The sequence below is a fragment of the Acanthaster planci genome, linkage group LG06 (assembly GCF_054643075.1).
Source record: "Acanthaster planci isolate LZ-2023a linkage group LG06, COTS_SCS, whole genome shotgun sequence".
NCBI lineage: Eukaryota > Metazoa > Echinodermata > Asteroidea > Valvatida > Acanthasteridae > Acanthaster > Acanthaster planci.
The window spans coordinates 13,043,924-13,067,615 of record NC_141782.1 but is presented as its reverse complement, the minus strand read 5'-3'; the positions used below and the strand labels follow the sequence as shown (position 1 = coordinate 13,067,615).

Sequence of the window (23,692 nt, the reverse complement as noted above, 5' to 3'; positions counted from 1 at the left end):
CACAATAATGCTTTTGTCACAGCTCATTTGAACAGCTTGTGAATTGGCTTAAGACTAAATGACTTGTGATAGACTTGTGATGGGCTTACAGGGATTTGTGATGGACTTGAATACAACACCGTTAATAGGCCCCCGACTTTGGAAACTCCATAGCGATAGAGGTAAGAATTTCGCCCCACAAATACCAAGTGATGTGATTAGAATTTGGGGATTCAGAGGAGTCTTGTTTACTTGGCATGTCAATCAGCTTTTAAAAAAATGAACCTGAGAGAAAGCTGGCACTACCAATTACACCTGAGCTCTGAGAAGTTACCCGAAACCTATCACCAAAAAAAAAAAAAATGCTCCATCTGTTATGATTCTTACCTCCAGGGTGATAGTGGTATATGATCAAATTCTTGTCCACATCTGATACTGTGTGAGGAATCAAACATAAAAACAGGTGACGTAACATGTAACCAATTCAAGAAAATTTGGTCCTACAGTTCAGCCACCTGTCCATCTTGAAACTAATAGTCTTGCATTTGTAACATCTAAGCACAAGCTACACAAGCTCTTTTTGACAAAGCTTTGTAGAGTGTGGCACACTCACTGAGTTTTCTCTAATTTTTTTCTAAGCTTATCTTTTTCATAGCCCGCTTGTATATAATTGTGACTAGACAAGCTCAGCCTTGAACCTGCAGTGTGTGAGGGCAGCAGCCAACAAGTACATTGAATCTTGTGCTTCCTACAGAGGGTCGAGTAGAATGCTCACACCTGTCTTAAAAGTAGACATCAACTTACACGACTATCCTCTTTGCTTGAACCCAATAGACAAGGGCTACATAGTTCTTGTCTTATTTTCCCTTTTATCTTACTGTCCCCTCCCATCCAGCTACTATGAAACATTTATGGTCTTATGCTAATGCAATTTCCAATGCTCACGAGCAAAAAGTTTACCATACACCTCGATGTTAGTTGTTTTTGGCATCAAACTTTGCCAACTTTTGCGACACTTTTCTGTCTTGAATTTCTGTTTCTTTGGCAACTGTATTTATTTGACATCTGGACAGTAAGCGTTTCTTGTATTTTTTCTCCAGAAATATTTTCAAATGTTTTGGTCCACAACTTGAACAGCAACCCCCAAATGAATAGTTTTTTTCTTAGAATGATAACACAATAATAGTGCCCCATCAGGCAGAAAAAATTAAAACAATTGATTTTAAAATTTAAAAGTGTAAAATTAAAAGCGTACTTTTCAACACCATGTTTTGAAGTTTAGGGCAAAATTGCATGTGATTTGTGCCCGAGAACGAAAACAAAATCTTTGCATGGCCATCCACAAAATCACCATGCCCAAGTTATTTTATTACAAAAATCTCCACAGTACTTCTATCCATTACTAGCAGAGAGACATTTGATAAGTAGAGCCAAGTCAAGAAAGACATTTATAAGAAGTACATTGACTTACAATCTGCCTCCTTTACAGTCTAAAATAACGTTTCATTATCAGATTAATTGGATGCACTGATCAAATTAATGAGGTATGCTTATGGCCAGGGCGTGACATGTCTGTAATATCCTACTCGTTCTAGTCAACACTCAGTAGCTTTATCATCTTCATCCTAAGATGAACTGGGACACAAGGGTGCCCCATGAAAAATAAATGGCGATGCAGTATCAAGCATAGTAGTCTGCCCAGCATTCTTACTTAGTATATACTAGCTGACTGAAACTTACATATTGGCAATTGTTGGGGTCTGCATTAAGCAGCTGTACCTGTGCACTGAGGCGCTTGAATTATTTAGGGGGAGGTTACAGAAAGATACCATTTTAGAAGGCTGGTTTTTAACATGGTGTAAGGGCATATAGGTACATTTGCATGTAAGCTTCACTCACAGCAAGCAGCGAATGATAAAGTTTGACTGATGAACACTGAAGGCCTAGCATTGAAGTTGACCAAGTACAAGACGCAAGTCACTCTCAAGAGGCCGACAGAAAATGTGAAATGGCAGCATGCAATCAGAACAGCTGTAGAGCAGCTTATGATCATTGTTACAGCTGAGCAGGCTAGCAATTGTCTTGTCTTGGGACAGTTGAATATGTACCAGTTTTGGGTGGTAACTTTTTTTGTCCATTCAAAAGATTAGATATACAGCTACATGTACAAAAATGTACATTGGCTAGTCATCTGTAACCAGAGGTGGGGCCGTGCATACCAAAAACAGACAGTAAAGACTACCAACAAGAACATTCAACATTCAGCCATGAATTCAACTCAGCAAATCAATGATGAGGAAGATTCTGCAGGCAAGTGGATCTGTTATGTCATGGCAGTGGAAGGAGTTGTTGGTGTGTTAGGAAACCTCATGATGTGCTTCGCCATTCTACGCGTCAAATTCCTGCATGACATGACAAACTATCTGCTGGTGAATTTAGCAGTGGCAGATTTGCTGCTGTGTCTTCAAATGTTCTTCTTTCACCCCACTTCTTCGGACTGTGCATTGGTTGTTTGGCCGGCAAGCTCTGGTGGAAGGGAACTGTTTTGCCGAGTTTTAGCATCAATGTTTTTGTCATGGGCTTTGTCCTATGCATCAGCATACAACCTCTGTGTCGTCACACTTGAGAGATATGTCGGCATAGTTTACCCACTGCAGTATGCCAGGAAACTCACAAAAACACGGATGAAGGCTCTGATTGCGCTAATCTGGGCAATGTCATTTGTTTTTGCTCTGCCGTTCCTCTTCACTAATGAGCGCAGCGATGACTTGGTCAAAATTTGCAAAGGATCGAAATACCCAAGTGAAGCATTCTGAGTTGGACTGACAGTTGGGTCGACTTTTTCTTGCTACATTCTCCCTATAACCCTGATGAGTTTGGCCTACTACAAGATGCAAGTCACTCTCAAAAGACAAGCAAAAGCCCTGAACCTGCAGCATGCAAGGGCAGCAGCCTACGATCTTGTGATTGCCAGACAGCGCCTTGTAAAAATGCTGACAATTGTCTAAGGAGCTCTAATAATCCTGTGGACACCAGTTTTTATACTCAACATAATCTGCCTGGGAGTAAAAGATGAGGCATCGCTTCCTCTCTGTACTTCAATGGGTTATAAGTACATGTACATCAAAAGTACCTTCGATTTTCTGTACTATTTCAATTCTGTCATTAATCCCATCATCTATGGCTTCAAGTGCAAAAAAATACGCAAAGGGATCATGGTAGCTTTTTGCAGTTATTTAAAAAAGTATGGTAATCAAAACAGAGTTGGCATTAGGATGGTCCAAGAGTGAGGTTGCTAAGGCATGTTGTCACAATGTTGCATTCTCCTGTTGAGACAACTTGAACATGTCCGCTTGTCGGCACTGTCAGTCAAGGTAATATCTTTGTTGGTCTGGGGTTGAGTGGTTCTGGTCTAACGAAACCCAGAAGTTGTTTTCTCAAAGGAAGCCTTCTAAGGCAGTGTGACAATGCCAGGTTTGTGTTAATGGGGGCAGCAGAATTAACGTTCATGAGAAAATATCCAATGGCCCAAACAGCAAGACTTATTGCTATTTGTTTTGGGTTTTTTTCACAAGCCTTTGGGGGCATACACACTGAGTATACAGTGTTAAAATACACGTCGGGCAGGGCAAAATCCAAAATAATTTACATCTCCCAGGTGTAAATCCATCTTTGAAAAAGACTTATTGCCTTGCATGCAGCTAGTTTTGAGGGAGTATGAATGCAGTTTGTCTGCCCTTCTGATTTGAGCAATCTTTCTGTGTTTTGGAGATCTTGATGTTCCAAAGTGCAGTAACACAGTGACACGACCTGATATATTTTGCAGATTTTGGAGCCCTCTACTGTGACTGTGAGTACATTTGGGTTATGCCCTTTCATTTAAATCAAATTTATGTATGTAAATAACTGTAATTTAATTTCTCACTAAATGTCTTTGTTAGGTAGAAAATACAGGGACATTCTTTTTGAGAAGGACCTACAGAATTGGAAAGGCTTTTGTGTAACGCAATTTAATGACTACCTGTACATTTACTAACAGAATAGACCTTTTGATTTTCAAATAATTGCCTTAATATTTCATAGATTCTATCAGAAAGTGGGATTAATTCTAAGTTAAAATAATCCAAGTTATTGAATTTTAAGTCAATACGTCACAACTGGTAAAATAGATGCTTATAGTATTTTGATGTCATACTACATGTTAATGTAGTTTTTGGTATACATGTGTGTACCAAGATGGGTCTCATCAGCCACATCCAAAGAGGTTAACACATGCAGTTTGAACAGGAAAATATCTGAGGTGTTATCAAACAAAATGAGTCATTTGTCAAATTTTTATTTGACATAATGTCTCAGAATAAAATGTTTAAAATCAGATCTTTTATGTTTCAACTTTCAACTGTTGATCCAAGGTTGTTGCAAGGTTGAGATATTCATAGAATTGAAGTCAACATTGCGTGCCCTTCACAGGGATGAGATTCACCAAATTGGCCGGGTCAACAAACTTGAATGAACAAAATGAGAGTCTCAGAAAAAATCATTTTCTTTGATCCTGTAAGAAACGAAATACTCTTGAATATGAAAATAACCGAGCTTTGAATTTAACATGAAACTAATTGTATTTCTCATTTTAAACTGAAACAAACTGATTAATGCGGACAAGATGTTCCCATCAACCTACGCCCGACATATTTACCAGAAATCATCCATAGAACAGTGGCAGAAATGGTAGAGGGATGAAGGCATGGCTCCATGCTGCAGCCCTGTGTTTCCTATGTATCCCCACTCCCCTCAGAAAGGAATAAATATGGTGGTAAACAACTCTGGTCAGTGTTTTAACTGTGATTGAACCTACTGAGTGCTCCCTTCCAGAAACCAAGAGGCCCCAAGGTGCTTAAGAAGGAGACATTAAATTTGTTTAAGGAAAAACTAAAACAAAAAGATAATTACCTGTACTTATTTGGACTTGTCGACTGCATTCGGCTAAAACACTGAGTAATTATTATTTGATATACCAGTACATGTACATGTAGGTAGGCTACAACTATACGTCAATGGATTTAACCTAACCTTACAACACTGATTCTACAAATGGGCGATCAGATTACTTCAAAACAAGTATGATTATGATGGAAGGCACACCAATTAATCAATGGTGGAATGAGAGCAGCTTGATGGAGGTCAAACACGGTTATTACAACTTTGATACACTTCATTACTCCTCTGACATTTTTTGATGCATGGTAAATATCACAGGATCAGCCGATTTAGTATAAATGGGGCTGGCAAAGCAGGAAGGAAATACTGCATGGAGTTTTGATCAGCAGATACATGTATCAGACAGACAGAGTTGTATGAGCTTTCCCTCATTACGACACTTATTTGTTGGGAATAATTGATTCAGTATTTCCTGTGATGGAAATTGGATGGTGGTGACTACAGATTTCTAAGGAGCTGTGAACTTCTTTAAAACAATACTTTTCAAAGAGAATTATGTACATTCTGTAAGTCTTATTTCCATCACCATATACAGGTACTCCGTTCATCGATTCAATTACCAGGGTATACAGGTGCACATAAACAAGGGCAAATCTTTCGGCACTCCAATTATTCTTTAGCGATTGTTAAAATCAAGTTTTTAACAATCAGGTACCGATCCCAGAAAACATTCGGAGCAAGAATCAACTAAAAGATATTGGCCATGAATACAACTGAGCTACCTGGCGACAGCAGAGACCCTCTGGGAGTCAAGTGGATCTGTCAGATCATGGTAGCAGAAGGAGTGCTTGGTGTCTTAGGAAACCTCTTGGTGTGCTTCGTCATTCTGCGTGTCAAATTCCTACATGACATGACTAACTATCTGCTGGTAAACTTGGCTGTGGCAGACATGCTGCTGTGTCTTGAGGAGTGTGCCTTTTATCTTATTTCGTTTTCAAGATGCACACTAATTGCTTTTGTGCCGGAAAGCTTGGGCGTGAGAACGGTTCTTTGTCGACTTCTGGCATCATCCTTCTTAGGCTGGGCACTATCTTATGCATCAGCTTACAGTCTCTGTGTGGTAACCTTAGAGAGATTTGTTGCCATAGTGCATCCACTGCAGTATGCGAGGAAATTAACCGCAACAAGGATGAAAATGCTGATTGTGCTCATCTGGGTGATGTCATTTCTCTTCCCTTTATCATTTGTATTTACAAATGATGCCAGCAAAGATTCAAACAACGCTTGCACAGGAATCAAATACCCCCATCCAGTAATATTTCCAGTTGTTGTTAGTGTATTTACATTTCTTACAGCCTACCTAATGCCCATGACACTGATGGGTTTGGCCTACTGCAAGATGCACATGACTCTCAAGAGACAGGTAAACGTCCTGAATCTGCAGCAGGCAAGGGCAGCGGCATATGATCTAGTGACCGCTACACAACGTCTGGTCAGAATGCTTACAATTGTGTTGGGAGCTCTCATTATCTTGTGGACACCAGGCTACATTCTGTCTCTTATATGCCTCCTTACATCTCACAAGGCTCCATTTCCTTTCTGCGATTCAACAACTATGGAAAATCTAACTAGAGCCACTAAATTTGCCTTCTATTTAAATTCTGTGATTAATCCCATCATCTACGAGTTTAAATATAAGAAATTCCGAGAGGGTCTTCGTACAGCCTTTTGCTGTTGTTTCAAAAAGCATAGTAATAACAGAGTTAATGTTCAGTTAGTGCCACTGTAAAAAGAGTTTCTCCTTTTTTTTCTTCAAAATGATATACATGTATGTGACTGATCCTTACATGTACATGTATGTTCAAATGCAAGAAAATGACGCATTATGACTTCTCTCAACAATTATACACAAATGTATACTAACATTCAACTCATGAGCCTTAAAGAAATAAACCTTACCAAGGCTATGATGCTAGTGATATTAAGGTTAATATTTTTCTGATCATGACTGTACATGCTTTATTTAGTCAAAGCTGAGGGTGTGCTTTAGTCAAAATGCACGTCAAAGTACATGTACATGTATGTTAACTGTATCTTATGAGAAGTCTGAAATCTTATTGTAACTTTTGTAATATAAATAGCAGTACTTTAAATGTGTAGTTTTTCCCTTGGGCTAACTACACTGTGTACCTGAAAGGCACATGAGTAATTTTACAAACTACAGCATGTATTCATAATAGCCTGGTACTCACATCCAATACTTCATCTAGTCATACCAGTCTTGTAGTCTTTCACTAATTCATGTTATTATTGTTGAACAATTTTTTTCAGGAAGTTCGGCATTGGTTGGTGTAAATAAAGAGAGGATTTTCATTTAGTATCTGGCGGTGGTATCTAATATTTGGAGCTGAGACAGGAACCTGAGATTTCGAAAACACTTGCCGTACCGGTAGTTTGGCAACTCATATGCCAAACAATCCCCCACATGACCATGAATAGCAAAAGATATGTCTGTTTTGTTTTAATGGTGTGTAAGAGTTGGTGTGGCTCATGTTAAGTTATTCTGATGTGGCACACAAAAGCTTATTATAGTGTGGACATTTCTTTTTCCACTAAAACAGCACTTCTCAATCTCCTCTGCCTCTATTGATAGGGAATCATTAAGATCTTCTTTATATTAAAACAAAAAGTATATGGGCCTGAATGCTGCAGCACACATACACATCATAATTGGTTTTTGCATTTAATTATAATCAAGCTGCTAGTCGTTTTACATTTTTACTTTATAATATATCAAATGAAATGAAATTTTTCAGCACCCAACAAATGATAAAATACATGACTTGCCAAAGGAAAGATCTGTAAATACATTAACATATAAGCAAAATTTTGCTTTTGGTAACCCTATCTTCAATTATTGCATGTCTGTGTATGACCAGGAGGGAAAACATTTGTAAACATGGGGGGACTCTCCTCAACTTCTTTTGTCACATTGAAACGTATTCTCCATGCAACAATCTGCTTTGAATAAAAGGATCAACCAAGATTCTCCAATTTCTGGAAATACTGGCAACTCTCAATAATGCTATATAATTACCCTCTATTATCCAAATTCACTCAAAATGTGTGTTAGCCCAAAATACAAGTACAATGTACTCTTCGGATGCCAAAATTTCATTTCGTATTCAGAAGTAAAACTTTTTGGTGTTTAGACAGTTAAATGCGGTTCTGTAAGGTTGTACTGTTGTTTTTGTTCAGAAATCCGACACCATTGTTTACTAGCCAATGGCAACATATTTTACCAATAGACAACAAGACTATTTAAATTCAGTAACATTAATCTGTGACATGTTTGTGGAACATATTAGTGGCAGAACACAGACTAATGCTTTCCATGATGTGAACATCCAACTGAAAATAGATTGCTATGGAAATTTCCCGAACATGTTATGCAGATATACAGTATGATGTAAAGTGTAGTTCTCCAATCAGGGGAGAATACAAATACAGCTCTAACCAATGAAGTTGTTACTGGATCCAGGGATTTTGTGGGCCCTGTGAAATGGCCCCCCTTTGCCACAGCCTAACTACCATAATTAGGTCTCATCTGATGGCCAACTGCTGAAGAATGTAATTTTTCCACCATCACCCCAAAGAGTCTCCATTAAGAAGGTGTCAATTTTTTTGTAAAGTTTGAAAACACACATGTACTCAGCCCTTCATTGGCCTGTCTTTTATCCAAACAATGTCACACGTGGTTTTAGCAAAGTCAATTGAATAAACTTTTTGAATTGTGTGGTATAAAAAAGAGCAACAAAACTTCTTTAGATTTTATTCTGAGATTGTGTTAGTTTGAAACCAAAATGCCTAGTAGCACCTTAAAGCCACAGATTCCCTCTTTCCAATGATGTTATTTATTCACACACAGTTATGGGTGGCTAAAAAATCACTTTGGTCAACTAAGTAAAAATTTCATATATCTCATATGTTTTGAAAATAACATATCTTTTATGTACTTCTAGAGCGGGCTCCATTTAACAGATGGCATCATTATCCCCTTGATTGTAAGGGTCAAACCATTTTTGCCTCCCATAAAGTTGAAAAAAAAAAGTGAGAGGGATAAAAGTGAGATCCCAGTGGGATCCTGGTGGGATACGTCTAGCCCCATTGGGATACTACATGCACCATCCCAGTGGGATGAAAAGCAGGATGGAAATGGCAGCCCATTTCCAGGTGGGATAGTAGTGGGATCCCAGTTGCAAACTGTAGCGGGATTCCAGTTGAGGTGAGATCCCATTTGCAAGTAAAAAAGTGGGATCCATATTTAAATGAAATCTCACGTGAGACAGGAATCCCAGTTGACTGATATTTGTCATCCATAGTTTACGTCGACTCCAACACTTATATGTTAATTACACAATAAAACTGACAAACAGTCACCAAGAAGCTGCAAGATTAAGGCGCTTTTCTCAAAAACAAAATAAGAAAAAGAGAGAAAAAAAGAAAATGAAGATAAAGAAGATGCTTAGAAGACTTACATGTACTACAAGAACCATGTTGAAGTTTTGGCAGGGTCTGAGTTGGTTCTGCCCCTAGTGGGAGAACCATTCACGGTATTGTACATTTCCTTAAATTTGTTTTCTTGTTCCTGCTGTCTTTTATCCAAAATCCAACGGCCTTTGTGCAAGGGTTTTCTTGCAAGTAAACAAAGTCATGACATTGAAACTGAACCACAGTCAACATGAAGTAATTTTCTTTGTACTATTTTATTCACAGTACTTCCCCAGCCTGTGTTACTTTTTACAAATTCAAAGAACACGTTAAAGAAAGCTTCTCGATTGGTTCCTTTATATCTTCGATGATGCTATGTGTACATACATTTGTTAATTCAGAGGACTATTGTCCACTTTGGCAGGGTTCCCATAAAAAAGGTACATTTGGCTTTTCACACATTTGGTTGTCGCAAATAAAACAAACTAAAAAATATCAAGACCCACAGTGTGTCAGATCTTTGGAATTACAAATAGACAAGTCAGCGGGATCCAATTCGCTACATCATGAGGCTAGGCCCACTGAAATCTTGTTGACAGTTAAGTTAAATGTACAGCTGGGTTGGTCATGTTGGTTGACCAAATTATGCCCCCCCCAAAACTACATCAACAAGTAACGTATTGACTGAGTAATTGAACAGGACTTCACACTTAATATGGATAGGCTTTGACGTGTTATTACAGTTGTCATCATAAAGTACCCATGCAAGAGATTTATTATTGAATTTATTACCTGATGTCTTTTCAGAACCAATCAGCTGATTGCAAGAATGTGAGGCCTGCAAATGTTGAGATGAGATCTACCCATGAGCAGAAGGGCACCCTCACCAGCAAAGAAAAGAAAGTCCCTATGCCTCTTCAAGTTAGTTTGTGCCCACTCAAACGTGATTAGGACCAAACATTCCAAAGCTGTTGTGTGTATATATTCGGCACTCTTTGTGCAAAAGGCACATAAACCTTAGCATGAAAGTGATGGAGCTCTTGCCCACGGGAATGTTTTTGAAATAGCAGCATGTAATTGATTGAGTGAAATAAAAGGAAATCCCATGTCAAACTGGGAACCAAGTGGAATGTCAGTTGCATCAAACTGGGATCCCAATGGGATGTCTGTTCCATCAAACTGGGATCCCAGTGGGATGTTATTTGCATCAAACTGGGATATGTGAGTGGGATATGACTGGAATGCCACCGGGATACCGGCCATCCCACGCAAATCCCAACAAAAAATCTAAGTGGGATCACACCCCATCCCACTGGGATCCCCCAAACCAATTTATACCCGTACGATGAACGTGCATACACATACATAAATGTATGTTCATGTACATGTAAAGGCCCTGGGCTGCTGCATTTAACAGAGAAGACGAAAATGGCAAACATCCCCATATCAATGAGAGCCGATTGCCTATATTTCAAACTACAGAGCACATGTCACTGCACCGATTCCACTGTTCTACTGAAGGATATCATTGTACCATTGGTTATCATTTTTCTAACACTGACTCTCAGCTTTAAATTGTCCCCATTGAATGCTGCTTTGTTTCCCTTGTCCCTGCGAACCTAATATGTAAAACCTCTGCAATCTGCCCACTAACCTGGTCGGAAAGGTTAAGATACTTCAACTGCAATCCTTGATAAATGCCTCGACAAATACAGGACAACTGACTTTGGCCTTTACATCCTTGTAACTGCACTGATGGCACTGAAGTGTTTTTAGATTACCATTTATGATTTATGAAGAAAAGAGTCCCGCTTAATCAAACGAGGCACATCTGCAGCTTTGTAGCTTAATGAAAGCCGAGCAGGGTCATTATTGCTTTGCATGGTTGATTAATCTTCTGCTATCTTTTGCTACATGATAAATGTCAAACTAGCACAAGATAATTCAGAATACAGACTAGGACACTGCCGTATAAGCCCAAGTGATCCAGTGAACAGTAATGCAGTACTGATATAACTGCCGAGCTTTCTCCACACCAGAGTCTTCTCCTTGGAGGTAGATGTACATGTAATTTCTTCCAAAAGATATCAATGGTGGTGATTTAAGGATTCCTAATGAGCTGAGAACTTTTCAAAATTATTTGGTGTTATTTTTAAAGATTACTTCGAGAAAATTCTGTATTATGAGGGCTTCTGATTTCCATCCATCACCAGGAACAACATCAACCATTCACTTCGATTACCACCGTATGTACATGTATGTGCATGTACGCGTAAACCAAGACGCATTTTGAATTCAAAGTACCGGTATTTTTCAGCAATTGATACAATTCAAACCAACTGTTTGAGGATGAAATTATTGATACTACAACATTTCTGAACGAGAATCAACTAAAAAATGTTGGCCATGAATACAACTGAGCTGCTCAACGATAGAAGGAATACTCCGGAAGTCAAGTGGATCTGTCAGATCATGGTGGCAGAAGGGGTTGTTGGTGTCTTGGGAAACCTCTTGGTGTGTTTTGTCATTCTGCGTGTCAAATTCCTACATGACATGACTAACTATCTGCTGGTAAACTTGGCTGTGGCAGACATACTGCTGTGTCTAGAAGAGATTTTCTTTTTCCTAACTGCTTCTTCAAGATGCACACTAATTGCTTTTGTGCCGGAAAGCTTGGGCGTGAGAACGGTTCTTTGTCGACTTCTGGCATCATCCTTCTTAGGCTGGGCACTATCTTATGCATCAGCTTACAGTCTCTGTGTGGTAACATTAGAGAGATTTGTTGCCATAGTGCATCCACTGCAGTATGCGAGGAAATTAACAGCAACAAGGATGAAAATGCTGATTGTGCTCATCTGGGTGATGTCATTTCTCTTCCCTTTATCATTTGTTTTTACAAATGATGCCAGCAAAGATTCAAACGATGCTTGCACAGGAATCAAATACCCCCATCCAGTAATATTTCCAGTTCTTGTTGGTATATTTACATTCCTCACAGCTTATCTACTACCCATAACATTGATGAGTTTGGCCTACTGCAAGATGCATAAGACTCTCAAAAGTCAGGTAAACACCCTCAACCTGCAGCAGGCAAGGCCAGCAGCAAACGATCTTATGACTGCTAGACAACGTCTGGTGGAAATGCTTAGAGTTGTCTTGGGTGCTCTTATTATTCTATGGACACCAGTCTACATATCTTCTCTTCTCTGCCTGCTTACACCTCACAATGCTCCACTTCCTTTTTGTAATTCAACAGCTGTTGATAACATAACTATAGTCACTAAATTTGTCTTCTATTTGAACTCTGTCATTAATCCCATCGTCTATGAGTTTAAATACAAGAAATTCAGAAAGGGTCTTCGTGCAGCCTTTTGTTGTTGTTTCCAAAAGCACAGTAATAACAGAGTTGACATTCAGTTAGCGCCACTTTAAAACATTTGATGTTATTTTACAGTATTGCTGAACGGACATTTCAAAATGTCACCCATGCGATAGCTGCATGCCATTTGTTTTCTTAAATGCTTGGAAGATATTTGAGATTCAATACCTGTGTTCACATTTAATATTCTAAAACCTGCAGTGTTGGTTTTCGGCACAGTTGTACACTGACATACAACTCATGACCTTTGCAGGGACACTTCAAATTAAGGCCAGCACAGTGAAGATATTGTAGGGATGTGTACTTTTTAATGTGTGATTCCTATTGTGCATGTGCGTATATCTAAAAAATGTATGGATTATTAATTATCAATATGGGCCTAATTCATTATTCATGATCCATCCAGTCATGTACTTACCTCAATCTTTTAAGTTGTAATTTTCCGTTCACAAACAGACCTAAATACTCCTTGTTTAAGTGCCAAGTCTCATGGTATATGATTGGTACAATTGTCATTTCATATCAATCTCTTTTTGTTATAATAATCTATCATAGTAGAACAAATAATATTTTGTTGGTAATTACGAATCCTGGGGGGTAGCAATGAAGGATGGAACAGCAAGCGCATGGTTTTGCTCCTGCCCTCCACAGTCCGCTGTCTTTCTCTCTTCCTTGCAAGTATGAACCACTGGCTGGACTGCCGGCTGTCCGAATTCATACCCCTTTTTGACACTTATTCCGGTAAGCCTAACTAAAGATATATATACATGTATGAATCGATTCCTTAATGGTCACAGTGAATGCTGCTTTGGGTCTTTATCATTGATTTCAAGTAATTCTGGAGTGCTTAGTGTGCAACTTTTACGTGACCTTCTGAACTTTACAGGTACGCAACTTTTCTATTATTGCATGTACAATGTACTTGTATTGTACGAACATGTACACGTACACATTATGTCAGCATTGTATGGTATTGTCGTTGTATGCGTATAATTAAGTACCAGCTCCATGCAGTCAAGTGTCATGTACCGTACCTTGCATGTTATGAGGGCCAACGCACCGTTCTTATGTGTGTATAGTGATGTACAGTATGTGCCTTGTTTGTTCATCTTGTAGCCGATTCAGGAAGGACTCACACATTAGAGGGGAGCACTCATTCGTTTAACATTATATTCTTATCTACATTGGGGTAAGATTTAATTTATTCTCTTATTCTCTGCTGGTTGCAATATTCCAATTATTCACTTTTGTGCAAACACTATCTGTATATAAACTTAACCAGCCCTTTATTTAAGAGCCCAATGTATAAATATGAGTAATTACTATTGTAATTTCAGGGTCTCCTCCTACAGGGGTTTTTCTGCTAGAGTCTTTTCCCGCTTTTGTTACGGGCTTCACATCATCTTGCCATTTGAAGCTGCATAGGCTTACTGATAAAAAAACATTCTCTGGAGTCAATAATGCAAGTTTTGTCCGCATCCTGTTACTTTTAAGGAATGATGGGACTCTAAGCCATAACCCGTCACAAAAGTAAGATTAGATATTTTCTGAAGTCTGGAACAACACCAACACTGACTTTTCTTTTGCAAATCATGGTATTTCAATATAGATTTTCCCTTTGGGCTACATTTCTGCCTGGATTGCGCATGAGTAATTTGACAAATAAACAAAAAGTAGTAAATTCCTATAGGAGACAGTACAGTCAAACCTCATTGATAAGAGCACTGTTAATACAAGATTCTGCTTATAACAAGGAAATTTGGAGGTCCCAATCCTTTGTTTTTCATTGTTTTCATTCCTGAAAATACAAGGTTCCTGTTATAACAAGGTAGTTTGCCAAGTCCGAAGGACCTTTCATTAATGAGATTCGACTGTATGTAGTATCTAGTCACCCCTGTCTTTCTACTTCTCAATGGTGAGGGGACATTGACACTTACATATATACATGTCAACAACAAAATGTTAGTGTAAGAACATACCTCACTGTCTCTCATAAATTATGGGTGGCAAAACTGTTCAGGAAGGTCAGTATAATAAAAATAATAATAATAATTGACATTTATAAAGCGCCCAATCCATCAAGCTGCTCCCAGGCACTGTACATCAAAATATAAATAAATATAACCTACATGTACCATAATTAAAATCAATACTAAGAAACTAAAAATGCATGTTTAAAAAGGTGCTTCTTCAGCCCGGTCTTAAAACTCTCCACATTCCTAGACTCTCTAAGATGAACTTCAAGCTGGTTCCAGAGACAGGGAGCAGCCACAGAAAACATCCTTTTGCCAGCAGAAGACAGCCTAGTTTTTGGAAGAGTAAGCCTAGACGAGTCCAGCGAGGAACGAGTGAAGCGACTAGGAATCCTTACATCAAGCAAATCACTTGAATACATGTTACTTGGAGCACTGTCATGGAGACATTTAAAGATCAGGAGATGCACTTTAAAAATTACCCTATATTTTACTGGCAACCAATGTAATTGCATCAGCGCAGGAGTGATGTGGTCAAATTTCTTGCCATTAGTAAGTAACCTTGCTGCAGCATTCTGCACGCTCTGCAAAGGAGCAAGGGCTGACGCCAATAGACCTATTAAAGCAGAGTTACAACAGTCTATGCAAGACGTAACAAGTGAATGAATAATATGCTCCGTGGCTGATCCCCAAATAACGTTTAATTTTGCTAATATTGTACAGGTGATACATTGCAGTGCAAGAGACATTCTTGATGTGGGATTGCATATTCATTTTGTTGTCAAAAATCACATCCAGACTCTTGAATTCAGAGACTGTGGTTATATTGTGATTACCAATATTCACAACAGTTCTAGGAATTTTGCTCAATGACATGTGCGATCCAATGATAAGTAGATATGTCTTATCATTTAGCTTCAAAAATTTAATCACCATTGGTATTGTACCTTAACAGATTTTGCCTCAAAAGGCACATTTACCCTTTGGTGTATGTTCATGTACCACCCATTGGTGTACATGTATAAACAAGTACAAATACACCTAAAGAGGGAGGTACATGTATGCATTTACATGTAGCATTGAGTGTGCAATATACAGGTGTATACGTGTACATTTAGCAGGTACATGTACATGTACATACAGGTATACACGTATTCATTATTTGGAGTTTCAATAGATCTGTGAGATTTCTTAACACTGTGAAGTATTATTTTGCTTTTGTGATGATGGCTACTCTTACCTGTAAACAAACTGTGGAACCACAAGCAGTCCAAACTAAGACTGTAATTAGCAAAAGAATGGTCTTTCTTTGCATAGTATGATACTACGTACATGTAGCTTGTGTTCCGTTACTCTGATGTGGCTTTTTAATTGTCCCGTTAAACTTAAGTCAAAAAGTCCAGGTAACACTAAAAATCTATTTCAAATAATGGCAAGAGCAACTACAAAAGCAAAGCCCACCAATTGTTCCAAACAGTGGTATTTTTATGCTTCTTATATAACCAGCCTCAGGCTCATTTATCATTTCCATTTAGTATTTACATGTAGAAGTACAGGTACACGTAGTCTTTTTGGGTATCTATAGCTGCCAGCTATTTTTCATAACCAGATGAGGCTTAATCTTCCTTTTTTTTCTGGCGGCCAGCCATACATTTGTACTGTATGGAAACAAAGTGCAACAAGTGTCTGGAGGCAGACAGTGCTGTGCACAGCCAGTTGTGGAAGCAGATACTGATCCACGGGCATACCCTAGAGTGTTTAAAAATAGCCATCAATGTTCATATTAAAGCCACTCCATTGATTCCACTAAAGGCTCTTAATGATATTGCAGTGTATGATGAAAGGAGAATGATTACAAGAGGCAAAAGCACAACCTGCTGACAGCATGACGAGTACCGGTACATTATTGCTTCTTCTCACGTGTACATGTAATTACCTCCTCACTCATTTTAAACTGTGAGGGATATAACTTATAAGAAAGAAGAATATTTGATTGATGATAAAAGGTGCTTACACCGTAAAGACTGTCACACTGAGCATTTGTAGTCCCCGGTGACAAGTGCAGCGAAGAACTGCTACTGACAGAGAGTATGATACTTAGAGCAGTTCAATTTCAAGAATGCTTCAATTCACTAAATTCAACGTTCTCAGCAATTATGTGTAGATGCTGATATCTGAAAATCTTTGGAACAAGAATCAACAGAGAATATTGGCCATGAATTCAACTAAGCAAGTCAAAGGCATAGAGGAGCCTGTTGAGGACCAGTGGATCTGCCAGATCATTGTAGCAGAAGGAGTGCTTGGTGTCCTGGGAAACCTCTTGGTGTGCTTCGTCATTCTACGTGTCCAATTCCTACACAACGTAACCAACTATCTGTTGGTAAATTTAGCCGTGGCAGATATGTTCTTGTGTCTTCAAGGATTTGTTCTTTATCTTACTGCTTCTTCAAAATGCACATTAATTGCTTTTGTGCCAAGCAGCCTAGGGGAAAGGACAGTTTTCTGTCGCATTCTGGCATCATCCTTCTTAGGCTGGGCTTTGTCCCATGCATCAGCTTACAATCTCTGTGTGGTAACATTAGAAAGGTACGTTGCCATAGTGCACCCGTTACACTATGCAAGGAAACTCACCACAACAAGGATGAAAATGTTGATTGCTCTGATCTGGGTTGTATCCTTCCTATTTTCTTTGCCTTTTCTATTCACAAATGAACCCACCAACGATCCTGCCCAGGCTTGCACGGGAATCCAATATCCCAATCAGGCATTTCCAGTCCTTGTTAGCATAACGTCATTCCTTACAGCATACCTTCTGCCGACAACATTGATGAGCTTAGCTTACTACAAGATACAAGTCACTCTCAAAAGACAGGCAAAAGCCCTCAACCTGCAGCATGCAAGGGCAGCAGCCTACGATCTTGTGATTGCTAGACAGCACCTGATCAGCATGCTAACCATCATCTTGGGAGCCCTTATCATCCTATGGACTCCATCATACTTAACAACTCTTCTCTGCCTGCACAAATCTCACGAGGCTCCATTTCCTTTCTGCGACTCCACAACTTTTAATTACATCAGTGGAATCACTGCATTTGCCTACTATTTGAATTCTGTCATCAATCCCATCATCTATGAGTTTAAATATAAGAAATTCCGAGAGGGTCTTCGTGCAGCCTTTTCCTGTTGTTTCAAAAAGCATGGTAATAACCGAGTTGGCATTCAGTTAGTCCCACTGTAAGAGAATAAACTTTCACTCAAGTTTAAAAATGTCAGCTAGGTGATATGCATATCTATGCTTTCTTTGTGTTAGGAGGATGAACGTGATGGGCCCATGCATGATCAGATACTACAAAACCTTTGTTACTAGTTTCCATGGTGAGTTCCATACAGTAGTACAAAATGTTTAATCTGTGTGAAGTTGGTTCAACAAATAGACAGGTTGTCTATTGTTATGTGTTGTTAATTCATGTTTTTATGAATGGACAAACTTGTCAGCAAGTTCATCATTATTTGGAAATAGGTTTTGCCTCAAACGACAGATTTGCTCACTGGTGTGCATTTTCAAGTAGTGTTTAGTAGCAGGTATTATTTTGGAGTTTTGACAGCTGTGCGAGATTTCCTGACACATAGTGAATTATTATTTTGCTTTTGTCTTGATGGCTAGATTTGCATACGTACATGTAGCTCGCCAACTACTGGCAGGTAAAATTATGACTGTCAGTGGCAAGGGAATGATTATTTTTTGCTTAGCATAATAGCCCGTGAGGCTTGGGTTCACTGTGATGTGGCATTTTGACCGTCCCATTAAAATGAAGTCAATAAGTTCATGTACCGGTAGCACTAAAAATCTGCTTCAAAGAACAGTGGGGAAAACTACAAAACCAAAATCCCCCAACATCCCTCAAAATGTACCTGTTTGTCTGCCCTATTTTTGTAAGAGGGACTTATTGACATTTGCACTATTTAATATTTTAAAGAGGACCTTATTATTCTAATTTTTTATTACAAGTACATGAAATACTTTTGTATATCTTGATGGCTGCTTTGCATAAAGCTTATTCTTGTACTTATGGCCCAGTGACCAGCCATCATTTATCTGTAAGCAAAGAAATATGAGTGTAACACAAAGAGGTCTATTCAAGTTTTAAAAATCTAAGCTGCCGCCAAAGGTACCAGTATATGCGAATAGTTACTACTTGTACTTAAAAAAGTAGGACAAGTAGATTCAAGATTACTTTCTCCCAGGTGTCTCTGTCTCTAAAATATGCCCTTTAAGTATCTAAGTATCAGTTTTTAATTGTTATAGCCGTTTTTCAGATGAAGTATCCTTTCAATGCCATGACATGCTGGGAGGGGGTCCAAGGTTTATGCTTTCAATCTGCTAATTTCCTGGCGCATCATTTCAATGACCTTAAATTTAACTTAAATCTATATGTACAAGTTCTGATTTACATATTCCTTTACTCTGACACCAAAACACAGCAATATCTAATCTAGCCCAGAGAAGATGAGCAATCCAAATACACACGATTCCTACATGTGTACATATATCCAATTGAATTACAAAACAACAATCTGGCTGTCTATATAACCAGACAGCTGATGGGTTAAATTGTAAAGCAAAGTGCCCTGATACAATTCCAACTTTACGCAATGGTGTAACTCCAATTAAAACACAGTTTATTGCCTAAGTTCTACAACATATTAAGAATGATAATACAAAAGTTTCGCACTGTGTAAGTCCGCGACTTATGCAAAAAATTATGGCATAACTTACACAGCCATTTTTAGTTGGTGTAAGTTGTGCAAAATGAAGCAAAAAGAACGATTTGACTAGTTTATCGTGTTGCTGAAAATGAAGCAAAATGCAAGCAAAAAGCAATGCAAGCAAGTGCAAAATGAAGCAAAAAGAACGATTTGACTAGTTTATCGTGTTGCTGAACTTAACAAGGCTTATATGACAAGCGTACAACCTTGTTGTAGAAAGTAATGAAAACTTGTTTGGCCCTGAGAGGGCTGAAAAATTTTCCGTCTGGTTCCGATGAAGCAAAACCAAAAACTTTTTCCAAAATGCCGGCAGAGGTGATTCAAGGACTGTTTGATGACTATTGTTTTATTGGAAAGGTACAGCCATTGTAACAGCTGTTTTTGTCCTTGTCCAACAAATTATTACATTATTTATAGCCACACAATTTTTGCAAAATCAAATGTAAATACATGTATATTGTGCAGCTATGGCATAAATTAACCTCAAAAGGCTCACGCATGGTTTACAGTTACGCCATGGTTCATGAAATCAGCTGATGAATCCCCATATACGAAAAGTGCAAGAGGTCTGTGGAGGCAGACTACAATGTATGTATTGAACTTGACCTTAATGCCCACTTCATAGCAAATTTGGTGGCGAATACTGTTCCATGGGCGTGCCCCAGATTGCTAAGTCAATGAAGTGGCAGCAAGGAAAGTAATGAAAATACCGATACTATTCAGTACTTTTGGCATTTGGCTGTATATTTTTCTAGATAACCCCATTTCAAATAAATTTTCGAGATGATCCCAAACTTTTGCTCTAAAAAGGCACAAAAGTAGACTCATGAAAGATCTTGTTTGTGCCAAAAAGTATCACACACAACAGAAAGGATAATCTTGAAGCCAAACGAAACTCAATCCAAAAAGCTCTTCCATCTTGCCATTGTAGAATTCAATTTACATGTATTTAAAACCATGGGATTATTGCATTTAGTCACCAAAGCCATGAGGATGTAAGCAGAATTTATCACAGGAGTCAAATACATGAACTGCTCTTCTACAACAACCAGGCTATGTTACATTTGCAGTTCAATCAATCAAAAGTCATTCATTTACTCCTGACAAAAGCATTAACCCAGCAGTGAAATTATAACTTGACTGATAAATAACTAAAAGAACGGTACCAGTAGGTACATGTAAGTTCGTGTATCAGTACTTTGAGTAGTTCTGTATTCCTCTGCTCAGTGTACACTATGCAGGTGTTCATGTTCATGTCATGGTGAACAAGGCATCTCAGCAAACATAACTACACGTACCAGTTGGTAAAATGTTCAAGTGCTTTCCGTTTGTAAAGGATTGTTTCCCTATACATTACTGGACTTGAGGAAACCTACATGTACATGTAAATTTGCCTGCTTCAACGGTACCTTGAAGACTTCTCTCAAAGTAATCCTTCATCAACCAGATGCCTACAGACAAACTGCTTGAGACTGTGTCTGTAAATGTAAGGCGATACGCAAAGTGAATTGGACAGCTGCGGTAGAACAACTAAAAAACCAAGCATGAATCGGTGGTCCCGTACCTGAAGAGTCAGCTAAATGTATCCCCTCTGCACACGGGCAAACTGTCTAAGGCATCGATTATTCCCTTCTGTCATCGGTGCACCCCAAAGCTAATCTTGCCCATCAGAAAAATACGAGACCAAAAGTGGCACCAGTCCAACCAACTAGGCAGCCTGATGTACTCACGGGCCGACTGTGGGATTGATAAAGCTGGCATCCCGAGGCTGACATAGGTATCACAGCAGTGCAAACATACCGGTACGTGCACATGTATGTGGGTGATGACAATAAAGACAGTGTGAACTTTTGCATTAGATCAGACAGAACCTGACCTGTGTACTATCTGCCTTTTGCGGCCATTAAAACCAAAGCAAAGCTGGCAGACTGTGTCATTTCCACCAACCACAGGTAAACCACCTACAGGTACATGTACTCTGTCATATCGGATATACTGTTTTTTTTTATTTGGATATCGGTTCCTGCACTGAGTCTATCAAAATGCAAACGAGAAACAAAACAAGTAATGAGGAGTCTTCTGGATGTGTTTGGGTCTGCCAGATCATTATGGCAGAAGGAGTCATTGGCATCTTAGGAAACATCTTGGTATGCTTCACCATTCTGCGCGTCAAATTCCTACACAACATGACCAACTATTTGCTGGTGAATTTGGCCGTGGCAGATATGTTGGTTTGCCTCCAAGCTTTCATCTTTTACCTTTCCGCCGATGCAGACTTCCCGCTCCTACGTAGCATTCCAGCAAGCCCTGGTGGGAAAGAGCTGTTCTGCAGAATTCTGGCATCACCTTTCCTGAATTGGTTCTTCTGTAACACTTCAGCATTCGGCCTTTGTTTAGTGACACTGGAGAGGTACACTGCTTTGATCCATCCTCTACAGTACGGAAGGAAACTTACCGCTCGGCGAATGAAAACTGCAATTGTCATAACATGGGTGGTGTCACTCTTCATTGCTTTACCTGTTGTCTTCACCAGTGGACCCAGCAATGATCCTGACACGGCCTGCTCAAATAAGGATCCTCCTATCAGTGCAAGGGCTTCACATGTGATGTCATTTCTCTTTGGTTATGTGCTACCCATAACCCTGATGAGTGTGGCCTACTACAAGATGCAAGTCACTCTCAAAAGACAGGCAAAAGCGCTGAACCTGCAGCATGCACGGGCAGCAGCCCACGATCTTGTGATTGCAAGGCAGCGTCTGGTAAGCGTGCTAACAATTGTTTTAGGGGCTCTGATAGTTTTGCTGACACCAGCTCATGTGGAATCCCTCATCTGTTTACATCCTTCACAAACCAACCACGAGTCATCTGTCTGCAAATCACTGACCTACAACTACATCAGAGGAGTCTGTAACATTCTGTATTATCTCAATTCAGTAATTAACCCCATCATCTATGAGCTTAAATACAAGAAATTCCGGCAGGGACTAAAAGTAGCCCTTTGCAAGTGTTTTAGTAAACAAGAAAATACGGTTGACATTGAGGTGGCAATTTGTGATCCCTAAACTGGACGAACGGGGAGATGTTCAACACCCCCATCTCAAACGTGTTGACATAGCATTCTCTCACACAAAAAATCAAATGATGCTCTAAAATATAAAGTTATCCACGAACAGTCCACAGGTAAAGATGATTCATAGATAATAGTGTGAAATAATGACCATGATTACTCGACACCCAGCACACTAAATTGGTCATTCAAGACATGCAGCGCAAAGAATGTCTGAAACCCCTACTACATTCGCAGTTGCAAAGCCAAGCTTAGGTTTGAAGGGAGGAGGTGCACAGCAGTACAGTACCCCGATGCCTAAGTCCAGTTGAGTGCAATTTGTTCTGAATTACTACTACTGTACGTGTACTTTGCACTGTATCTGATACAGTGTATAGAATACATTCTGAATTAAAATTTTTCCCCAAACACTCAAGCATTCAAGTATTATGCATGTACACGGCCTGCTGCAGGGGTTTATTGTTAACTTGCCTATCTACATTGTACAATGTTCCTGCACAAAATGGGAAAAAAATTGAAAGAAAGAAACTTAAAAGTTGTTGGGTATGTGCCTTGAGCTGCTTTGACTTTTTTACTTGTAACATTTTGAACTATGCTTCAAGGGTGCAATTTTGCAACCAACTAATTAATTTCCCCCTTTGTTATTTCAATGATTTTCATCTCTGGGTATTTGATATCAAAAATAAATATTCCAATATTGAATAATCAATTGAAAACACAGATTGAACGTTGGAATATTTGAATAATCACCACAGCCTAGTTCCAAACTCTGAAAGAGTGCTACCTAAAAACAGACCATGACAAAAGAAAATTGTGCCAAAGTAATTAGCTATGCTGTATGTTTTAAGATTGGTGTAATTGTATTACAAAAGTTATGAAATATGGGTGATTCACAATAATGCGTCCCCAAGAGTCTGCAACGCGTTGGCCAATCACAATGCAAGAAATTTGTCGACCCTTTCTGAGACTCTGAGGTATACACTGCAAAATGCCCATTAATATCAGTAACATGTAACAACCCAAAATGCATCAGTCATGAATACTCCCAAGTTGACATTCTATGCTCAAAACAGAGAAAGTTTGCTTTATTATTTTCTA

At 38.9% G+C, this 23,692-nt stretch overlaps 5 protein-coding genes and 1 pseudogene across 5 annotated transcripts in view; 5 read left to right on the top strand and 1 right to left on the bottom strand.

Moving 5' to 3' along the window:
- cpsf1 (cleavage and polyadenylation specific factor 1) overlaps positions 1-23,692 on the bottom strand; it is a 77,148-nt gene that overhangs the window by 5,575 nt on the left and 47,881 nt on the right. The window contains exon 33 of the mRNA XM_087137953.1: positions 367-414. Within this exon, the coding sequence (XP_086994079.1) occupies positions 367-414 (48 nt within the window). The remainder of the gene's footprint in view (positions 1-366; positions 415-23,692) is intronic.
- Positions 2,247-3,491, top strand: LOC147798830 (neuromedin-U receptor 2-like; annotated as a pseudogene).
- LOC147798829 (somatostatin receptor type 4-like) lies at positions 5,678-6,706 on the top strand. Its single transcript, XM_087137959.1, has one exon. The coding sequence runs from the start codon at positions 5,681-5,683 to the stop codon at positions 6,704-6,706; it is 1,026 nt and encodes a 341-aa protein (XP_086994085.1). The 5' UTR covers positions 5,678-5,680.
- LOC147798828 (neuromedin-U receptor 2-like) lies at positions 11,740-13,159 on the top strand. Its single transcript, XM_087137956.1, has one exon. It carries the CDS (start codon positions 11,806-11,808, stop codon positions 12,838-12,840), a length of 1,035 nt encoding a protein of 344 aa, XP_086994082.1. The 5' UTR covers positions 11,740-11,805; the 3' UTR covers positions 12,841-13,159.
- On the top strand, positions 16,973-18,505 carry LOC147798827 (neuromedin-U receptor 2-like). The gene has a single exon (XM_087138552.1). The coding sequence runs from the start codon at positions 16,976-16,978 to the stop codon at positions 17,996-17,998; it is 1,023 nt and encodes a 340-aa protein (XP_086994678.1). The 5' UTR covers positions 16,973-16,975; the 3' UTR covers positions 17,999-18,505.
- On the top strand, positions 21,103-23,061 carry LOC147798826 (neuromedin-U receptor 2-like). Its single transcript, XM_087137957.1, has one exon. The coding sequence runs from the start codon at positions 21,570-21,572 to the stop codon at positions 22,587-22,589; it is 1,020 nt and encodes a 339-aa protein (XP_086994083.1). The 5' UTR covers positions 21,103-21,569; the 3' UTR covers positions 22,590-23,061.

Excerpts from the sequence above, each read along its gene's own strand:
- LOC147798829 (XM_087137959.1), top strand. The coding sequence starts at position 5,681 with ATGAATACAACTGAGCTACCTGGCGACAGCAGAGACCCTCTGGGAGTC.
- LOC147798826 (XM_087137957.1), top strand. The coding sequence starts at position 21,570 with ATGCAAACGAGAAACAAAACAAGTAATGAGGAGTCTTCTGGATGTGTT.
- LOC147798828 (XM_087137956.1), top strand. The coding sequence starts at position 11,806 with ATGTTGGCCATGAATACAACTGAGCTGCTCAACGATAGAAGGAATACT.
- LOC147798827 (XM_087138552.1), top strand. The coding sequence starts at position 16,976 with ATGAATTCAACTAAGCAAGTCAAAGGCATAGAGGAGCCTGTTGAGGAC.